At 39.2% G+C, this 14,532-nt stretch overlaps 3 protein-coding genes and 1 long non-coding RNA gene across 4 annotated transcripts in view; 3 read left to right on the forward strand and 1 right to left on the reverse strand.

The window, feature by feature from the left end:
* The first annotated feature begins 1,787 nt into the window (after positions 1-1,787).
* ubc (ubiquitin C) lies at positions 1,788-4,042 on the forward strand. Its single transcript, XM_078271893.1, has 3 exons — positions 1,788-1,894; positions 3,179-3,897; positions 4,017-4,042. The coding sequence occupies exons 2-3, from the start codon at positions 3,186-3,188 to the stop codon at positions 4,040-4,042; spliced, it is 738 nt and encodes a 245-aa protein (XP_078128019.1). The 5' UTR covers positions 1,788-1,894; positions 3,179-3,185.
* Positions 3,998-4,728, forward strand: LOC144531726 (ubiquitin). Its single transcript, XM_078271991.1, has one exon. The coding sequence runs from the start codon at positions 4,098-4,100 to the stop codon at positions 4,329-4,331; it is 234 nt and encodes a 77-aa protein (XP_078128117.1). The 5' UTR covers positions 3,998-4,097; the 3' UTR covers positions 4,332-4,728.
* Positions 4,729-7,212: 2,484 nt separating this feature from the next.
* On the forward strand, positions 7,213-12,677 carry LOC144531727 (uncharacterized). The gene is made up of 3 exons (XR_013503246.1): positions 7,213-7,448; positions 11,124-11,160; positions 12,492-12,677. It is a non-coding gene; the product is annotated as an uncharacterized LOC144531727 (long non-coding RNA).
* The window catches only part of slc4a5b (solute carrier family 4 member 5b), a 42,709-nt gene continuing 39,021 nt past the window's right edge, over positions 10,845-14,532 (reverse strand). The window contains exons 24-25 of the mRNA XM_078271990.1: positions 13,986-14,097; positions 10,845-11,265 (exon numbers count right to left, since the gene is read on the reverse strand). Of these exons, the coding sequence (XP_078128116.1) occupies positions 11,264-11,265; positions 13,986-14,097 (114 nt within the window). The 3' untranslated portion in view covers positions 10,845-11,263. The remainder of the gene's footprint in view (positions 11,266-13,985; positions 14,098-14,532) is intronic.

Genomic DNA, 14,532 nt, shown 5'->3' on the forward strand with positions numbered 1-14,532 from the left:
AGTAGGGTTAGCATGGCGGCGTTAGCCAGGACCAGTCGGGATCACTTCACCGGCTGTGTCTCAATTTTTGCGAGCAACCAATTCGGGTACTCTAGCTATATTATTCAATGTGAGTACACAAATGTTGAAATGACAAAAAATGCCCGTCCCTTGTTGCTGTGATAAATTACCCCGAAGCTAATGTTTAGCTACCTGTTCAGTAGAAAATTTGCCAACTTGGCGTCCTTTTGGGCTCTAAGCTGTCTCCATCTTTCAAATTCAAACATCTTCAATATTTACCTGGGGGTTGTGACATTCCACACAACTGTTAGAAACATGCCAGGTTTTTTTAGGTTGGGTAGAATCTATCGCCGTTGATCCAGTTCGTTTGTTTGCTGCTTTCATGGTGGCACTAACGTTACAGCTGTAGCACGCTGGGTTTACGTTTTACGGTTTTTTACAGGTATATCTGGCAACACGACCTGGCTGTCAAACTGGGCAGTTGATACCAACACACAGGTCAAAACACAAACAGACATTCTGTCACGGAACGGAAATTTCAAAAGGAGAAAATACTGGTATTAGCATTGTTGTCAGAAAAGATAGTATTTCAATTTAGCATGTTTCCTTAATATCTGATGACGCATTGGGGTCATTTTTGGATTTAGTACAGTAAATATATTACATATTGGACCTTTAAAAAACCCAGGCGAGAGAATGTGCACTTCAGACAAAGTGTTAGTAATTGTCTAATCTGAAATCAAAAGACAATTACAAAGAAGAAGCACTCAATAGAGTGTAGTCGTCTACACACTCTCTCAGTTAGGCATTAGTTTTACAGACAGCGTTGTATTGGTTAATGACAGAATAGTAATGATCACACAAGTGTAAAAGGTCATAGGGTAACTAAAATCAGTGGGTTTTCTCCTGTTGGGAAAATGTGTCAAGTATTCAGTCAATTTATGCATAATGACTGAGAAGATTCTGCTTGTTTGACAATAAAAAGGCATGGTGATGGTGCTGGGGGAAAGGTGACAGGGTCGTCAAAATCAATGTTATTTCCTCATGTGGTTATAAAATTACAAGCTCAAATTCTCATTAACTTACAATTTGTTTTCAAGAGATACAATGACACAAATGGACTGATGGACACACTGGGCATCACATTTAAGAGGTGATTATCAGCCAAGAATCAGGGACAATATACAGTATATAGGTGAAATAGGCTGTTTTTCTTCTTCGGATTTACAGTTGAATGTTATATTGCAAAATAAAAAGGTGCAGGTCATAATAATAACAAAATAATCGTATTACTGGGTTACTTATTGATGCATTAATGTGTCCATCACTTTAAAGTTGCAGCTGGTAAAGGTATAGAGCTCATTTTAATTAGCCTATGTGTATAATCTTATATTTTTTTAATTGATTTATATTTTGTATTAATAATCTAAATCAGCAAAGTTACTGGTTGTCAAATAACTTTAGTGGAGTAGAAGCATATAGTCACATAAAATGGAAGTATTCAAGTAAAGTACATGTACCTCAAAATTGTACTTAATTAAATGCACTTAGTAACATTGCGTCACTCCTACCGACTAGCTGCATACGTATTTAAGTATACATCCGCGCAGGTTGTGAAATGGCCATTTTTCACCCTCATTCTGGTCTAAAAACACTATTTGTATCCCCCATAAAAGACATTCCATTGTGTGTCAAACGAGAATATTCATGTTTACTTAACTCCGAAAAAATTATGTCGTATTTTTTGATAACCATATTTTATAGTTCCACCGGGTGGGAAAGCGGAAGGATATCTGACTGTTGGCTATAAAGCCCGCTCCACTGCTCTTTGTTTGTTAAAACCTGACGGAACCCGGAAGACACTGACACGTACACCGGCGGAAACCATTTGTTTGTAAGTAATTCAACAGCGTCCACTGTATTTAGGACGAGCTTTTGTCGTACATATCATAATCTGGGTTGTTTACTCGACGTTAATTTCGCTGTTTGTAACAAAATCACAAGCTACATCCGCTGTTTTGGTAGCTAACAAAGCCGGCCGCGGCCTAGCAAACTTCGAGCGCGGCCTAGCATCGACCAGGCCTCGTCTCAGAAAACGTCTCCAATTCACAGAACGTAATGAATATTCAGCTTTTAAATCTGTCAGTTAAACCAGTAAAGAACGAAACCAACACTTTGCTAAAGAGATTAAATAGGTTAGCCTTTGTATGTGGGCACAATGAAGACAAACGACCAGATATTGCGGCATCCTGTTCCTTAGCAACGTTAGCATATTAGCTTCGTCACTCCAATAGGAACCGTCTGGTTAGACGAACAACTGAACCCTTATTCTGCTTTCACATTTACGTGCGTCTTCTAGTAAGTGTAGCACTGGGTCCTGTATTTTTACAAGGATTCAAGCAGAAAGGGAAGCTTGTAACCTTTTTTTTTTTTTAAATTCGGCTAACTCAATTTAGCTAACGTTAGCTAGCTAGCTTAGCTAGATGACTCGGTAAAAAAAATCTTGGATATTTCAGAATACATTTTATAAAGACACTACAATAGTCGGTAGTACACTGTAACATTAACAGTCCAGACTAGACAATGCAAGCCACAACAAAAGATTAATATAAATATATTTTAATAAATAGGCCTGGTAAGTACTCAGTTTTTTATATAGATTAACTCAGTTTTAAGGAATCCAAGAAAACAACTTTCTCTCGAAAGTTGTGGAATAACTTCATATGAATGAATAATAAGCAAAAATGTAACTGTAAATTAAACCAAAGAGCTGAAACAAATCCCTAATCCACAGAAAATGAACATTTCACTAGGGCTAGTTTCTGTAGATAATGCCTGATTTGCATATTTTAACATAACATTTAAGAACCTAATGTCTAACTGAGGATTAAAGGTACCATCTGTTCTCCTGTAGTCTTTAAAATGTCTGAATGTGGTTTTGGGAAACCATGTTTTTGGTCTCAGTTTAAATAGCAATTGGTTTATAAATATTTTAAAAGCTAGTTGTAATGGTGGCTCTATTGAATAATAGAAACCAAAAGTAGCGTGACACTCTGACAAACTACTTCCTCTGGAAATCCCCAAATGCAACAGCAGATCATTATATTACTGTAGATGCAAATAAACAAATGTGGCTTTCAGTTATTAACATTTTTAATGTGACGTTTTCTTCAAACAGTGCCAAAATGCAGATTTTTGTGAAGACGCTGACTGGAAAGACCATCACCCTGGAGGTGGAGCCCAGTGACACCATTGAGAACGTCAAGGCCAAGATCCAGGATAAGGAGGGAATCCCCCCAGACCAGCAGCGTCTCATCTTTGCAGGAAAGCAGCTCGAGGACGGCCGCACCCTCTCTGACTACAACATCCAGAAGGAGTCCACCCTCCATCTTGTGCTCCGTCTCCGTGGAGGCATGCAGATCTTTGTGAAGACCCTGACTGGAAAGACCATCACCCTGGAGGTGGAGCCCAGCGACTCCATTGAGAACGTCAAGGCCAAGATCCAGGATAAGGAGGGAATCCCCCCAGACCAGCAGCGTCTCATCTTTGCTGGCAAGCAGCTCGAGGACGGCCGCACCCTCTCTGACTACAACATCCAGAAGGAGTCCACCCTCCACCTGGTCTTGCGTCTCCGTGGAGGCATGCAGATCTTCGTCAAGACCCTGACTGGCAAGACCATCACCCTGGAGGTGGAGCCCAGCGACTCCATTGAGAACGTCAAGGCCAAGATCCAGGATAAGGAGGGAATCCCCCCAGACCAGCAGCGTCTCATCTTTGCTGGCAAGCAGCTCGAGGACGGCCGCACCCTCTCTGACTACAACATCCAGAAGGAGTCCACCCTCCACCTGGTCTTGCGTCTCCGTGGAGGCATGCAGATCTTCGTCAAGACCCTAACTGGCAAGACCATCACCCTGGAGGTGGAGCCCAGCGACTCCATTGAGAACGTCAAGGCCAAGATCCAGGATAAGGAGGGAATCCCCCCAGACCAGCAGCGTCTCATCTTTGCTGGCAAGCAGCTCGAGGACGGCCGCACCCTCTCTGACTACAACATCCAGAAGGAGTCCACCCTCCACCTGGTCTTGCGTCTCCGTGGAGGCATGCAGATCTTCGTCAAGACCCTGACTGGCAAGACCATCACCCTGGAGGTGGAGCCCAGTGACTCCATTGAGAACGTGAAGGCCAAGATCCAGGATAAGGAGGGAATCCCCCCAGACCAGCAGCGTCTCATCTTTGCTGGCAAGCAGCTCGAGGACGGCCGCACCCTCTCTGACTACAACATCCAGAAGGAGTCCACCCTCCATCTTGTGCTCCGTCTCCGTGGAGGAAACTGATCTGCTCCAGCTTAAAGATGTCTCCGTATAACCACCATCTTTATTCCAGTGAGAGGAAAAAAATCACTTTCTGCTCCAGCCGTCAGCCATTCCTTTTTTAAGTTTCAATAAAGCTTGAGCATTCCTGACTTTTGCTTTCTTAATTTCACTTTGCATTTTGACTGCTTTAGCTGACAGTTAGTGTTAATGTGTTTTTGGGTTCCAGACTTTGATTTGAGGCATTTTTCATCTGTAACAAAAAATACACAAGTGTTTGAAATGATAAAGTTAGACTAAAATAAGTATCTGCATGGTAGAAATGTTCCGTGTGTTCACGAAGACCTCCAGAGTGGAGCCTCTATTGAAGTGATGCTGTTTAAAATGTTGATCATAACTAATAAAATGGATTCTTGCATCATCTGGTCCACTTGTAATTTCAAGATTAATTCTAGCTGACTTTCTTAACTTATTTCTACTACTTAAACTGTTTTTGTTGACTTCCCAACAGTACTTTTCCCTGCTTGGTGAGTAACTCGAGACTAAAAGTTCAGTGGCCACACTCTCAAATCACTAAGGTTTTGGGTGCTTAGGTGTAATGTTGGTCCACAAGGTGTCACCAGAGAACAATTTAACTGAGACATTTCATAAATGGTAAATACTCATGTAATACCATAATACTACCTACAGTTGTAAAGCAGAGAGGGCTTCATGGTGCATGAGTCCCACATTCAACCCACTCACTCTGGATGCAACTACACTTTACAATCAGTGGAGCAAGTATTCAGAATTTTGATTTAGTGAAGTACTAATACCACACAATACTCCACAAAAAGTCTTGCATTGAGTGTTACAAAGCCAATATCTTCAACTGGGTCCTCATACATATAGTTTTGAAATTAAAGTGCCAACATGAATCCATAAGAGATATAAATCAGCCTATTTGTAGAAAACACCTTCAGTGATGACAGGCTGACCGGCCCATAGGGAAGGTAGTTGCGAAGGTAACAGTCCATAGAGACCATTAATCCTAAAGCTTCACTGTTCTACATGTATGTTTACCAATAAAACATTCATAAAATCATGCCAACAATTACTTTGATTGCTTTGTTTTCAAATACAAGTCACTGTATGAAGGATTTAGGCCACCGTACATGTTACTGTAGGCCCAGTTTAATATGCAACATCATTTTATACAATATACTGTATGTAGTAGGAGGTCCATGCTCCATCTCTTTTTTTATTTTTTTATTTAACCTTGATTTATTCAGGGGAGGTTCACTGAGAGGCAGCCTCTCTTTTGCATTCTTGCATCTGATCACATTCACACATTCATACATGGAAGCTGCCCGGTACAACTGTGCAGCCACACGGTCCTCGGCTAAAAACCAGTGAAGAGTCCTGCTCTAAAGTAAAAGTATAAGAATTTTTTTTTGAGTTATTAAAAATAAATTAAGAACAATTAAAAAAAAATACAATATTATAAAATAAATTTAAAATATTTACAAATATAAGAAATAATTAAAAAATATAAATATATTTATATATTTAAAAATAAATGAAACCAATCTGCCTTCAGTACAAAGTGTCACCTTCACAGTGTTTGTTTTGTCCAACAGTCTAAACCTCGACATTATTATTTTATTTAAAATGTTTTTACATAAAATAAATAAAATTTGTAAAGTAACTAAAGCTGTCAAATAAATGTAAAGTAAAAAGTATAACATTCCCCTCTGAGATGTAGCGGAGTAGAAATACAAAGTGCTATGAAAAGTACAAGTACATCAAATTAGTACTTTAGTACCGTACATGAGTTAAATGTACTTTAAACCTAAATCACGTCAGGACAAAACAAACCAACTGTATACGCCGTTTTATTACATTTTGAGGGTTTTACATCCATAATGCACACAAACAATCATGTAAATCTCTATTATTCTTTAAATGCTCGAGAGAGAGAAAAGCAAAGATGAACAAATGATCAATAATACTGATGTCTAACACAGGTTCAGAGTGGGTTCATGCATTTATTATTATTATTTATATTATTAACACATTGTGGTTGTTTCTTTGAAGCTATTGTTGTTACTGGAGGAGCTGTGCCCTGAGAGCGGAGAGAGTTTCAGGTCGGGGAGCTGTGTAATAATTAGGGATGTAACGATGCATCATGAATAAATGTAGAAAGGTTACAACCGGAGGAGATAAAAAAAAAAGAAACGCGATGAAGTTTGTAAACGTCCTAGGATTAGATTTCACTTGTTGCGTCTTAGTTTATTTATTTGAAAAGATTTTTGTTTATTTTTTTTATTATTTTTGGGGTATTTTTAGGCCTTTATTGACAGGACAGCTGAAGACATGAAAAGGGGAGAGAGAGGGAGGATGACATGCAGCAAAGGGCTGCAGGTCAGAGTGGAACCTGCAGCCCGCTGCGTTGAGGAGTAAACCTCTATATATGGGCGCCCGCTCTACCAACTGAGCTAACCAGGCGCCCATGATGTGGGATAAAAAAGATTTACTTAAGGTAAAATACAATATCAGTTGCGCAGTGATAAGAGGACACATCTGTTGTTTTGGCACAGTTTACAGAAATAAAGGAATCTTATTTACTCATTTGTCTGCAGCTCATTCTGTTAAAAAAAAAAACAATCATGAAAAAAAATCATATCATGAACATTAAATCGGGAATCGTGTGTTGAGTGTATCGTTACATCCCTGATAATAAAACGTAGCGTTATATCTAACAAAGAGCCGATTAAAAGGTGTGAACGAGCACTTTCTGTATGCATATTAGTCTCAGCCTCTAAAAAAAAACCAAAAAAAATGTAGATATCAAGCAGATTATGAGTTATACGCAACCCTTTGCACCTTCCTTCTGTGTGTGTGTGTTTGTCTACAGGACGGTCTCAGCACAGGAGTCCCCGAAGTGAGCGTGCAGTTTTTGACGAAAGTCTCTGTGTATTTCAGGCGGAGGCAGCCAGACCTGAGGGGGATAAAAGCGGGGGTGTTTCCTGCAGTAGAAGCCCGACTCCTTGCAGTCCGAGTCCACCTGGATGCTGAGCTGGGGCGCGGGCGGGCGTGGCGGCGGCGGCAGGCGTGGCGGAGCGTCCCCGGGGCCGAGGCTCGAGGTCTGGGAGTGGGCAGGTGAGTCGGGGCAGGAGATCTTCAGGTGTAGAGTGATGCTGTGGGAACCGGCCATGTTACACTTTTACTCTCCATCTCACACATACACACGCAGTTTCCAGTTAATTAGGTACACAGGGCTAAAAACGCATGCTGTCTAATCCACTGGTTCTCAAACTGGGGTACAAGTACCACTGGTGGTACGCAGGCTCCCTCTAGTGCACTGGTTCTCAAGTTCTCAATAATGTTCCCCCTTTGAACAGTTTTTTTAAGCCATGTATCCCCTGACCAGTGCTAATAATGTTTGGTAGGAGAAAAAAAAAAAGTCTCTATAAAGAGGAAGAATACAGTGATGTCAGCGATAGATTTACTAAACAACAGCCTTAGACCTGGAAAACATTTAAATGATGATGAGAAAAGGAGACAAAAACTTGGAAAAAAGACGGTAGAAAGAAGGAAGGAAGGCAAGAATAGGTCAGAAATAGTAACAAAAACTTCGAAAAAAGAGACACAACCTTCAAAAAAGTAATAAAAACTTCGAAAAAAAACCAGTAGAAAGAAGGAAGGCAACACTAGGGCGACAAAAGGGAAACAAAGCAACAAACAAGGAAAAAGAGACAGACAGACAGAGAGAGAGACAGACAGAGAGAGAGAGAGACAGAGAGAGACAGAGAGAGAGAGAGACAGAGAGAGAGAGACAGAGAGAGAGAGAGAGAGAGAGAGAGAGAGAGAGAGAGAGAGAGAGAGAGAGAGAGAGAGAGAGAGAGAGAGACAGAGAGAGAGAGAGAGAGAGACAGAGAGAGAGAGACAGAGAGAGAGAGACAGAGAGACAGAGAGAGAGAGAGACAGAGAGAGAGAGACAGAGAGAGAGAGACAGAGAGAGAGAGAGAGAGAGAGAGAGAGACAGAGAGAGAGAGAGAGAGAGAGAGAGAGAGAGAGAGAGACAGAGAGAGACAGAGAGAGAGAGAGACAGAGAGAGAGAGACAGAGAGAGAGAGAGAGACAGAGAGAGAGACAGAGACAGAGAGAGACAGAGAGAGAGAGAGACAGAGAGAGAGAGAGACAGAGAGAGACAGAGAGAGAGAGAGACAGACAGAGAGAGAGACAGACAGAGAGAGAGAGACAGAGAGAGAGAGAGAGAGAGACGAGAGAGACAGAGAGAGAGAGACAGAGAGAGCAGAGAGAGAGACAGAGAGAGAGAGAGAGAGACAGAGAGAGAGAGAGAGAGAGAGAGAGAGAGAGAGAGAGAGAGAGAGGGACAGAGAGAGAGACAGAGAGAGAGCGAGAGCAGGGTGTTACTACCCGATGTGAGTCGAGTGCAGATGTGAGTTGCATGCTAACGGTTTACGGCACGTGTCAAACTCGAGGCCCGCGGGCCAAATCCGGCCCCTCGCAAATTCTGATCCGGCCCGCATATCAATTTAGGTTCACAATACATTTTGGCCCGTCTAGTTGTGCGCCAAACCAAAAACGTGGGAAACTGGTTTTCAACTTGCAATTACGCCACACTCAAAGCAGAATTTGAGCGTCAGAAATGCCCCCAGAAGCAGAGCGTTTTCATATTCAGGCTGTGAAACAGGCTGCTGTGAGTCAGCTGGGTGGTCGCCTACTTAGAAAATGTTATCATCGTTTTGCTTGATTTGTTAAATTCTAGGATGGCTTTGGAACTTCTTTTGCTCACTTTTTCAGGGCTTTACGTGGACCAAACTGTGAGTGAGAAGACTATATGAGACCTGCAATAATACAGTCAAAGATATTGGACTTTTTCGATGAAATAAAAGCATGTCAATAAACTCTACATGTCTGGCCCTGGATGTGATTCTCGTTTTCCAGTGTGGCCCTTAGTGAAGTTGAGTTTGACACCCTTGGGTTACGGCATAACACCAAGGGATCCGGGAAACGTTTTTAGCTATCTATGATTGTTTGATTGCTAACGGTAGCTCAAAACGCCATTCAAGTGACAGCCTTTGTTGTGTTTGATTGCTGACTTGTAGCCAGCAGTGAACACACTTCCTTAACGTAGGTCCATTTTTGTTGTATCGACATCACAGAAGTCTCTCGTTGGCAGGTTCTTGTCGGCTACTTCAGCCTCTAATCTAGAACTGACATCAGGGATCATGCCGTGAAAATGTGATGCCTTACGCTAAATAATAAATTTCACCGTTCAGATTGGTTGAAATCCTTCATTTATGTTTAGGATGAATCCAATAACCTTCATAGACATTTTTAATTGACTTCAGCTGCAACCATTAGTCCATTAATCAATTATTCAATCAACAAACTATTTAAATAATAAACTCTATTTTGAAGACTATATAATAATTTCAGATATTTTTCAAGCCAAACAAAGTCAAATATTCACTTCTCAAATGTAAAGATGTTCTGTTTTAGTTGCCTTACGTGATACAACCTACATATAAGTGTGTGTTGGATTATTGATCGGGTCATTTCAGTATGTCGCCTTCTCTGGCATTTTACTGATAAATAGAATAATTGAAATACAGGTAAGAACTCGATCAGGTTCAAGAAATGAATCATCAGACTGATCGATAATGACAATAATTGTTCATTGCAACACAGCAATTCTATAATACCAAACAGATGACGGTACAAAACAAATACAAGGTAATATACTAGTGATAAACAGCAATGAATTGATCTCCTAGAGGCTGATGTGCTCATGTTCTTAATGAGCACACATCAGTGTCTTGAGCCACAGTTATTTTAAAAAGAAACAACCAAAATCCAATCATGATGAATCCCCTCGTACATTTATTTGGTTAGAGTAATGGACAACGTTAAAACAGTTCCACTTATGAAGAGGAGACCCTTGGTATGATTGATCCACCATGACTATCTGTAAGAGCAATGATGCATCAAAAATTAAAAGGTGTTTGAAGGGTAACATTGGTGTCATTTTCTTATAAATCCACCGTAGTATTTTACACAGTTCAAAGCTCCTTATGTCGGCCTTAATGCAGTAACTTCGTCTCGGATCTAAGAGTCAACTTTGAAAATCCCTGATTTAAAGGTTAACTACAATTTATTTTTAACCTGGACCCTATGTTCCTATGTTTTTGTGTCTAAGTGACTGATGGGAACAACAATCTTTGACATTGGTCCAGTATTAAGCAAGATCGCTGCAGCGGAGAAACAAGCTACAATGTCAGTTAATAGGGCAATTGTCCAGCTTGTATTGATCTTCACAAAAGTGCTCGTTTTGCCGCTGACAGGCTCAGATTATTATTCTAAGTGTCTGACAACATTATGGAAAGGATCCCTACAGAGATAGACCTTTAAAACCTCTTTGAGACCTTTCTGTTTAACCAGAAACAGCTCTGCAGTTGCTAGCGCTAAACCCACCAGACTCCATTTAAAAAAGCAATACTTTTAAGTCAAGGTTGTTGTCAAAGGTTGTTGTTCCCATCAGTCACTTAGACACAAAAAAACATAGGAAAATAGGGTCCAGGTTGAAAAAAAACTGTAGTTACCCTTTAAAGTATGTACAGCTGACTGAATATTCAAATGCCCTCATGCACTGTATTCTACACAGTATTTCCTATGCAAGTGTACTGAATTATCTCCTATATGCTGTGTAAAAACAAAAATAAAATGTATAAAATAATCATCCAACATGAATACACCTGAACAGAATGTGTGTTTCTATGTGGTATCTATGTGTTTTGTTTGTCTGAAGGTGAAGGTGGTGTTGTCCCAGCCAGCGTTTGTGTCGGGTGAGTAAATCAGATCACTGAAGGGCACGTGTAGTTTCAGCACACAGCATACCTGCGGTCTAATTCATTTTGATTGGACGAGACTGTTGAGTAAGGGTTCATCTCCTGTACGAAAACACACGGAGACGCAAAGAGAAACATATGCACAACACAGAACAAGCATGTAAGCACATGTACAGTTCAACACAAATACAAACACAGAGACACAAAGATAACAGAGATGAAAAACAACATCAAGTTAACCGTGATGACAAGCAGTTGATCTTTAGAGGTTGCTCGGAACCACTGACCTTTCCATAACGTTTAACTGTTAACCATCTTCAACACAGTGGCTAGGTTTGCAACACAGTCTGCCAATGGCAGTCATCACAAACATTTTGTGCTGCCCCCGAACGTGACATGGAATGCATGCGGTATGTTTATAATCATCCGCTGTGTCACTTTCAACAGCTTACATTTAAAACACTCTTCAGCTTTTAATGTCATGACAAAAGGCATAGCATGTGTTAAAAAGGTCATAGCATAGAATGACTTTTTTCGACATACTATACTACGACTTTTTTCGACATGTGACTTTTTTTGTGACTTTTATTGACATACTATGCTATGACGTTTTGGTCACTTTTTCGACAAAGTGACCAAAACTGACGTTTCTATGACTTTTTTCGACATACTATACTATGACTTTTTTTCGTGACATTTTTCGACATACTATACTATGATGTTTTTATGACTTTTTCCGACATGCTATACTATAACTTTTTCCGACATACTATACTATGACTTCCTTTGACATACTATACTATGACTTTTTCCGACATGCTATACTATGACTTTTTCCAGACATACTATACTATGACTTCCTTCGACATACTATACAATGACCTTTTTCCGACATACTATACTATGACTTTTTTGTCACTTTTTTCGACATACTATACTATGACGTTTTTATGACTTTTTCCGACATACTATACTATGACTTCCTTCGACATACTATACTATGACTTTTTCCGACATGCTATACTATGACTTCCTTCGACATACTATACTATGACTTTTTTTCGTGACATTTTTCAACATACTATACTATATCTTTTGCTGACACACTATACTATGACATTTTTATGACTTTTTTCGTGTTTTCAACATACTACACTATAACGTTTTTTGTAACTTTTTCAGACTTTTTGTGATTCTTTTCAACAGCATGATGTTTTTGTGACTTTTCGACATGCATTTTTTATTTTTATGACTAATTGAAACAGTCTGAAATAGTACAATGTGATGACCCCTCTTTTAACTGCTTGTCTTTTTTCTTTGTGTTGCAGATGCCAGTAGGTGTGGTCAGGTCATCCTTGTGTCTTCCCAGCACTATAAGAGCGCAACTCCCTTGTTCCATGATGGGAAGAGAGAAAGGGGAAACAATGCTCCCCATCCTTTGTTTTTCCTTTTACTTTACAATACTCCACTCGCTATTGTTTCACTCATGCATACATGCTGGCACTACTGACTGCTAAACCTTCTAATGTCTTGACATTTTGTTGTTGTTTTAAATAAAAGAATGGTTTCTTTAAAGTAACTTTTTGTGTCACCTCTCGTTAATTGTCATGGTTCATCAGCCATGAAGTATACCATAACAATAATGAAAAGTAAAACAGTTAAAGTATGTCGAAAAAAGTCATAGTATAGTATGTCGAAAAAGGTCATAGTATATAGTGTAGAAAACAGTTGTAGTAAGTATATCGAAAAAAGTCAAAAAAAGTCACAGTATAATATGTCGAAAAAAAGTCATGAAAAAAGTCATGAAAACGTCATCGTATAGAATGTTGAAAAAAGTCATAGTATAGTATGTCGAAAAAAATCATAAAAAGTCATAGCATAGTATGTCAAAAAAAGTCATGGTATTATGTCGAAAAAAAAGTCATGGTATTGCATGTCGAAAAAAAGTCATAGTATAGTATGTTGAAGAAAAAAGTCGTACTATAGTATGTCAAAAAAAGTCATAAAAAAGTCAAAGTATAGCATGTCGAAAAAGTCATAGTATAGTATGTCAAAAAAAGTCATAAAAAAGTCATAGTATAGTATGTCGAAAAAAAGTCATAGTATAGCATGTCGAAAAAAGTCATAGTATAGTATGTCAGAAAAAAAAGTCATAGTATAGCATGTCGAAAAAAGTCATAAAAAAGTCATAGTATAGCATGTCGAAAAAAGTCATAGTATAGTATGTCGAAAAAAGTCATAGTATAGCATGTCGAAAAAAGTCATAGTATAGAATGTTGAAAAAAAGTCATAGTATAGTATGTCGAAAAAATCATAAAAAAGTCATAGTATAGCATGTCGAAAAAAGTCATAGTATAGCATGTCGAAAAAAGTCATAGTATAGCATGTCGAAAAAAGTCATAGTATAGTATGTCAAAAAAAGTCATAGTATAGCATGTCGAAAAAAGTCATAGTATAGCATGTCGGAAAAAGTAATAGTATAGTATGTTGAAAAAATCATAAAAAAGTCATAGTATAGCATGTCGAAAAAAATCATACATGTCTGTTGGGGTATATGTAAACACAAGTATGCGATGGACTACTGGTAATTTAAAATGCATGTAAATTCAATTGAAAAGTTGAATAACTGTCACATTATTGTGCGCATGTAAAAGAAGCCAATGTCAAAATGTCAAAAGAAAATTGGTCATCCATGGTCACGAGCAACATCTACGAAAAGCTCTATTATCACTCTATCATATTTAATAAATGGCATCAAACATTTACACAACTGACTACAAACTGACACAACAAGAGGTGGAGGAAAGGGTCGGTGTACTCACAATCAGAGGTTTGGTTTTGGGCGGGAGGGTTAACATGGACGGGGAAAGGCTCTGTGTGGGACTCTATGGCCTCCATGGGAATCTTCACTGGAGGGGGGACAGAGCTGTTGGGCTGAGCGACATAAAGAGGAAGTGGTCGGCATGCAGGACAAACTGAGATTTTAAAGAATAAGCCTGGATATGTTCTATATTTCTGTTGTGTATGTTCATTGTCTGTGCCATAGAGCTACATTGTTTTCCAAAAAACTATCAAAACACCAATGAGCCACACCGTTGCACTGGGTGACATGTTCCTTTATTATCATGAACACACACACTGTAGTGTATTTCTTTTGGCTCAATCCCAAATACACCTAATGAAGATTAATCCGCCACTGAAAATAGGCCCCTCCCCAAAAAAAAAACTACAGTGTTAAGCTGTTTTATGAAATTACTGAGACTTTTAAAAATGAAACTATATATTTGTGACCCATTTTTTTAAGACTGAAAGACTTCAAGACTTCGAGAGGACACATGGATTAATTCCTCTCTCTGGTGTCACCTTAAA

This window comes from Sander vitreus, chromosome 16 (genome assembly GCF_031162955.1).
Source record: "Sander vitreus isolate 19-12246 chromosome 16, sanVit1, whole genome shotgun sequence".
NCBI lineage: Eukaryota > Metazoa > Chordata > Actinopteri > Perciformes > Percidae > Sander > Sander vitreus.